Below are 7,012 nucleotides of genomic sequence, written 5' to 3'. Positions count from 1 at the left end.
CTAGACGAAATTCCACCGTTGATGAACCGTCATTTTTTGAAATTCGCGACACTGGTATGTGGGATGACTCTCCCGTTTGCACACTACGCACTTTGCTGACGTGCCTATCGCTAACGCACGCGCGCCATTTTCTCCGCGTCGAGTCTTGACTCCGCTTTGATCTTTATAATTCGGAAGCGGTCGTTTGTAATTGGTCTCTGTTTTGGAACGCGATACATCTTGTTCGAGCGTATATAAACGAAATGCGGTCTCGGAGACGAATTTGTAAATTTGCTCGAGCGTTGGCGAGGTGTCGAGATTGAGCGTTTCTTCCCACTTCACCCGAATATTGTTGGGTAACGCGCGCTCGATTATCCGGACTAATAAGTGTTCATCTGGTATCACGTCCAATGACGCGAGCATGTTCACGTGTTGGCGCATGTCGTCGACGAGTCGCGCTAAATCTTTATGCGTCCCCTTTTTTACCGCGGGCAACTCGAGGATCGCGTCGAGATGTTTTACGATCAAAATTCGAGTCTTGTCATACGAGTCTAGAAGTAACTTCCATGCTGTCTCGTAATTCTCTTCGCTCACGTTATAAATGAGAATTTTATTTAACGCGTCACCCTCTAGGCAATTTTTTAGATATAAGAATTTTTGTAATTTCGTTATGTCTTCGCGAAAGTCGATCATTGTCAAAAATGTATTTTTAAACGATAGCCACTTTTCGATGTTGCCGTCGAACCTTGGGAGGTCGGCGACCGGCAATTTAAGTCGACGCGTGCCGTCGATCGGCAGCGATGTTACGTTTGCTACACCGGGATGTTGTGGTGTTGTCGTTAATAAATCTGTCTCGATTTTAGTTATGATCGCGTAGAATCGATCCTGCAACTCGTGGAACTCACCGACGTTGTCACCGTCTCCGTCGGTTAATAATGCGAGTTCATCGTGTAATTCCTCGTATATCCGAAATTGTTCTTTTACACGATCCGCCCGCATTTTTATGTTCGCGGGTTCAAAATCCGCGTCCTCCGTGAGTCGCTTAAGTTTGGTAATGTTCGCCTTTAAAGTCGCACGCTTTTGATTAATAAACTTTACGCGGGCAGCCATTTTACTGAGCTTGTGCGTACAAATATTTATGAGATCTTCGAGAAAAAACAGGATACGACGTCTATGCGTTCGATGTCGAAGCTGGACTGATTTTCAAGGGTCGGCTCTAAGCCTCTCCCCGTGCAGCGCGTATCTTTTCGAAAACGCGCGCGAACTCGTCCGTCTTTCACCGTATAAGATCAAGAGAGCGAGCGCGGCCCGCGTCAAGTGTAAACAAACCTCCCCGTGCGACGGTTATCTTTCAACGCCTAGATATCGAGACTCTCATGACAGAAAACGAGACCTATGTTTTATACACGTGATTGTTGGATATATGCATGCTACGTTCTTCACACAAAGCGTGCGTTGGACCGAAATGTGTTTTCGACTACGTCAAACGTTATGAACTATAGAAAGACGTATAACGCCAAAGAAAGTGTATAATACGATATTAAGAATCGTGTACCGTTTGTATACTTATCTTTTTGTAGATGATGATCGTTTTCCATCGATGGCGAACTGGGGGGTGACGAGTTTGGAGACGATGGCTGGCTAGTCGAAGAGTGTCACGATTTATTGAATACGATGCACGTTTGCACCTTTTTCTTCTTGTCCTCTATGTGGGCGTGGGTTCGCATCCCGAATCTGACACCAATTTGTATAGTCGAAGCTTCTTCATAGGCGAAGTTGCCTCGTAGTTTTGAATTGAACCTTTTTTATTAGTGTGAAGGATAGAGGTTGAGGTTTTCTTGAATAAAAAACTCTCGCGTTTGAGCCATCGAATTATGAATGTTTATTGGCTCTTGTGGGAAAAGCCTTGCGGCATAAAAACCCACGAAGTATGAACGTGTATTTGTGAACGTATAAAAGCATGTGTCGCACACGTGAATGTGTCGATTGTGTATATGAATGTGTATATGCCGGTTACAGCCCGTTTGGCTCATGCCACCGCGATCTCGAGTGCGTTTCGTATTGCGATTCTTGTTTTATTCGATTCGATCGAATTTCGTATGATTTGCGTTTGCCTTACTCCGAGGAGCGAACGTGTATGAGAGTATGATTGGTGTTGGTAGTACACCAAGAGCGCTCGGGCTCGTTGTATGATGAAAGGGTGCAAGACCCTTGGTATGCGTGTATGGGCACTCGGTCCCGTGTAGAATGAGAGACACTCGGGCCGTACTCATCTACCTTACTCCGTAGAGCGAACGTATACGAGAGTATATTTGGGCCTCTCGTCTCTTGGTCGTGGTACGAGAGAACGCACGGCGTCACTTACGATCGTCACTAGACGGACGACTTAACTTGACTGTTTTAAAAAATGCGTGATGCGCGCTCGCCTCCTCATCTACGCGAGATTTGGCATCCCTGCGGAGACGAATCGTTCGAGCGCGGCTCGCACGGAGATCGCAATGACACGGGCACAAAACGACGCTCAGGCACTGAACATCAATGCTTTTGCTTTTGGAATAGCAGCACGAAGTAGATTATAGGTTTGTTTAGGTCAAACAGCATTCATGAAGACTGGTTTTTCACCACCAGAGCCAAAAATGATTTGCGCAGTCTTTTCCTCAAGCAAATGCGACTGAGATGTAACATTATTGCGTACTGTAGGGGACACAAGTTTGACCATGAGAGTTAGAAATTCAGGAGAAAGAGCTGAATCATCAGCTGTAGTTTCATTTGCAGCATTAGCTGAGACATCAGCTGACTGTGCAGATGGCAATTGCCGAATCACAGATACATATTGTAAATTATGGTCATTTTTAGTCGCTTCAAATACTTTTTGAACCGCATTATCATATTCATTTGTCGGGGATTTAGGAACGCCCGTAATACGTACTTCACACGAATCAGAAAGTAACTCCCAGTCTTTAATACTTTGAAGGGTCGACTTAATATCATTCAACTGCCCAGAGTTAACTCGATTTTCATTTTCAAGACATGTTATTCTAGTAGACAAATCTGCTAGCTTTTGATTCACTTCATTTCTAAAAGGATCAAATTTTTGAGTTGACCACGCCTCAAACCAAGGTGGCATATTTCTATCGCCCATGTGTGCGGGAGAATCTGATGAAGAAGCTACGGAACAAGCAACTTTTTGCCTTTGCAAGTTCATTGGGGACGGAACAGGGGGACAGAGATAGATAGATAGATAGATAGATGTCTTATTATGCCCTAGAACACTTTAGGGAAAGAGAAAAACTACAGTGTAGGAAAAGTATTATGAAAGTATACAGGGTGTCCCTAAATTGCCTCCCACGGACTAGCCAGCATGATACCTCGTTAAAATCCAACCGAGAATTTTTTTTCCGGAAGCTCGTCCGACGCGTAGTTTTTGAATTATAAGCGATAGCGCTAGGCCAATCAGAGTGCACCATTTCATCTAGATTTGCCGCCACGGATATTGCTGTTTTGTTCGTCTGGGTGAATTATTATTATTCGTTTACGAATTAAATATCGGCACCTCCCCTCTCTCCCTGTTGTACCCCTTCTCGAGCGCTGACCTCGGTATTGTTGCCGCGGCATACGCTGCCGGCCGCACATCCATAGGCGCACACTTGTGTGTGTAAACAGAAGCGCATCCTCAAGCATAAGGGGTACAGCAGCGAAAGAGGGGAGGTGCCGATATTTAATTCGTAAACAAATGATAATAATTCACCCAGACGAACAAAACAGCAATTTCCGTGGCGGCAAATCTAGATGAAATGGTGCACTCTGATTGGCCTAGCGCTATCGCTTATAATTCAAAAACTATGCGTCGGACGATCTTCCGGAAAAGAAATTCTCGGTTGGATTTTAACGAGGTATTATGCTGGCTAGTCCGTGGGAGGCAATTTAGGGACACCCTGTATAAGTATAAAAGTAAAATAAAATGAAATAAAATAAAATAAAATATAATATAATATACAATAAAATAAAATAGAATAAGATAAAATAAAATAAAATAAGATAAAATAAAAGAAAATAAAATGTAATATAAAATATAAAATAATAAAATTTAGATAGAATAAAGTAAGGTAAGTAGATTAAATGAAAAACACAATCAAATGAGCGAAACAAAATAAAACAAAAATAAACTAGCACTAGGCAATACTATTATTTCAGATAGTTTAAACATAGGTTAATTAATCGGACTAGCTAGGGCAGAAACCTCATTTGATAAGAAGTACTCATACACCTTAGCCTTGAAAACAGCACACGAGGACGAGGAAGTAACGTCAGGAGGAAGACAATGCCATAGGTAAACAGCAGTGAGATGGAAGGAGTTGCGGTAAGTGCAAGTTCTATGTAGCGGAATATAAAAAGTATTAGCCATGCCCAGACGTGACGAATGACGAGAAGAATCATGATGTAGGGGAAATAGTTCGAGTAAGTACGACGGGGCATGGTTATGCAGAATATTATAAGTAACTATAGCTACAAAGTACTTCCTCTTGTTTGACACTGACAGCCACTTCAGCCGTAATCGATACGGGGTGATATGAACATCACCACGTAGATCAAAAATGAATCATATCGCACTGTTTACCAGTCGCTGAAGTTTTAAGTCAAGCTCGTTTAACAAATCATTATAAACAACACAACAATAGTCAAGTAGAGGAAAAATTAGAGTAGAGACTAATTTTATGCGAAGTTCAGTTGATAGTGAATTCTTATGATATTTTAATCTATGAAGTGTGAAATTCACTTTGCGAGATACTGTTGTAACATGACTAGCCCAAGAAAGATTTGCTTGCAATATAACTCCCAGATTACGAGCCTCTAGTACATAAGGTATAGAGGTGTGATTTATTGCCATGACCGGCAATAGTTTAAAGTCAATGGACTGAACGTTTGCTCCACTACCACAGATCATTACAGAAAACTTCGCTAAATTTAATTTGAGGCTATTTTCATTCGAATACTCAGATATCTGGTTGATATCATATAGTATCTTAGCTAACCCTACATTGAGCTCTGACAGGTGACAGCTCAAGTAGATTTGAGTATCATCAGCAAACACTATGTGGTTGGAATACTTGAGAGAAGCTCCTATGTCGTTGATAAAGATAGAAAACAATAAGGGTCCGAATACAGAGCCTTGCGGAACACCCGATGTGATAGGAAGCCAGTCCGAAATATTTGTCTTATCTATGACAGTCTGAGTTCTACCAGTGAGATAGAAGTAAACCCAGCTCAGAGACGATTCAGAAGAACCAATGTCACGGAGCTTTTTCAGCAGAATGGAATGAGAGACCGTGTCAAAGGCTTTGCTGAAATCAAAGAGAACTAAAATAGTGACACGTCCATCATCAGCAGACTTTCTAATGTCATGGCAAAGGCGAAGCAAGGCAGTCTGTGTACTGTGAGCAGTGCGATACCCTGATTTGCGAGAATTCAAAATATTATGGTCAGTAAGATATTTAATGATCTGGTTATAAGCAATTTTTTCATAGATTTTGGAGAGTTCGCACAAGTTCGCAATTGGTCGAGTATCCGAAGGAGACAAAGGTGTATTTTGTTTTGACAAAGGTCTAATAAATGATCGTTTCCAACTCGCCGGAAAGAACGAGTTGTCAAAGCAGGAATTGAACAATTTCTGTAAGAAAGGAACCAGCAATGGAGCTGCTTTTTTAATAATGAAAGACGAAATACCGTCGGGTCCAGTCGAATGAGAATTAGAGATATAAGACATAATTAACCGGAGTACATCATTCTCCGTTACGTGCTCGAACCGAAACAGATGATTCGAGGTATCAACATGGCTTTTAATTGACTGCAATTCACCTTTAGAACAAGCTGGTAAGGAACTAGAGATTGAGGAATAATAAGAGTTCAATTGATCAGGCGTGAAAAAATTAAGAGGGGAGGTTGACGATGTTTTTACTCAGGGCCCGATTTAGGGGGGGGGGGGGGGGGGGGGACTGGGGCTACATCCCCGGGGCCTCCACGAAAGAGGGGCCCCCACAATTGAGACTTCGAAAAAAAAAATTTCAAATTCCAACTGGTATATAAACACTAGTAAAAATTTTTTTACGCTGTTTTCGCTTTTAGAAATTTTTCTTTCGCTGTTTTACCTTGCAAGTGGCAAGTGTGAGTTTTGTTTCCTTTTATTGTAATCTTCAAAAGCCCTTTGCCTGTTCGTGGCTATCTAGAATAGAATAAAAGTTGCCAATTCGATAAGGAATTGATAGAGTATATTCTGCGGATTTTGGCAGCCTATTCCCCGTATTTGCGTGTCGATACAGCGATACCCGTTTCCCCCGTTTTTTGTCTGTACGATCCGTCGTAGCCTCGACAAGTGTCCGCTGAGTGGCGTACTTGTAGCAGGGAATCCCGGAGTTTTATACATTCACGTGTGTCCAAGAAGCTACGAACTTGCGAAAATTGTCCAACAAATGTAAATTCTTTCGAATTTGTACGGACAGACGTAAGTATTTTCATCTTTATCTTGTAATCTACAATACAAACTGAATGTGATACTTGATTGTGCAATACGAAAAGAAAAGTTATTTTTCTTGACATTTAAATATACGAAATATATGCAAAGAACAAGAACATAAAAAACGGTTACGGAGAGGTTATGATTTATTGTTTATCATGCGTTTGTTTGGTTCTGCGTAAGTTAATTATTTAATCGTTCAGGCGACTGGAATATCATGATCAAATGCCAATATTTGAAAGGTGAATTAACGCTTGCTCATTCAATTTTGAAATACTTTTTCTCAATTCACTCCTGTTTTTGTCTCTTATTTTTGAGGGCATGCACATAACTGGTCAGGTTTCGATACATAGCTCGCAGCTTCTCTATTCTTTCCATTTTCCATGTGCACTGCTCGTAACTCTTTTTTGTGTTTCTGCTAATATTTTTGTTTGCTCGACTATCATCTCCAGAACTATTTTCCTATTGGTTAAGGGCTTTTTCAGGCGTATGTTTTCTTAACATTTCTTTTATAGTGGAATC

The 7,012-nt window shown here is 41.4% G+C and overlaps 1 protein-coding gene across 1 annotated transcript; it reads right to left on the bottom strand.

Annotated features, from left to right (window-relative positions):
- LOC138191310 (uncharacterized) lies at positions 1 to 1,089 on the bottom strand. Its single transcript, XM_069137956.1, has one exon. It carries the CDS (start codon positions 1,087 to 1,089, stop codon positions 1 to 3), a length of 1,089 nt encoding a protein of 362 aa, XP_068994057.1.
- Between the last annotated feature and the right edge of the window lie 5,923 nt (positions 1,090 to 7,012).

Source organism: Neodiprion pinetum, chromosome 7 (assembly GCF_021155775.2).
Source record: "Neodiprion pinetum isolate iyNeoPine1 chromosome 7, iyNeoPine1.2, whole genome shotgun sequence".
Classification (NCBI taxonomy): domain Eukaryota; kingdom Metazoa; phylum Arthropoda; class Insecta; order Hymenoptera; family Diprionidae; genus Neodiprion; species Neodiprion pinetum.
Note: the sequence above shows the minus strand (reverse complement) of the source record. Positions and strands in the feature narration are given on the sequence as shown.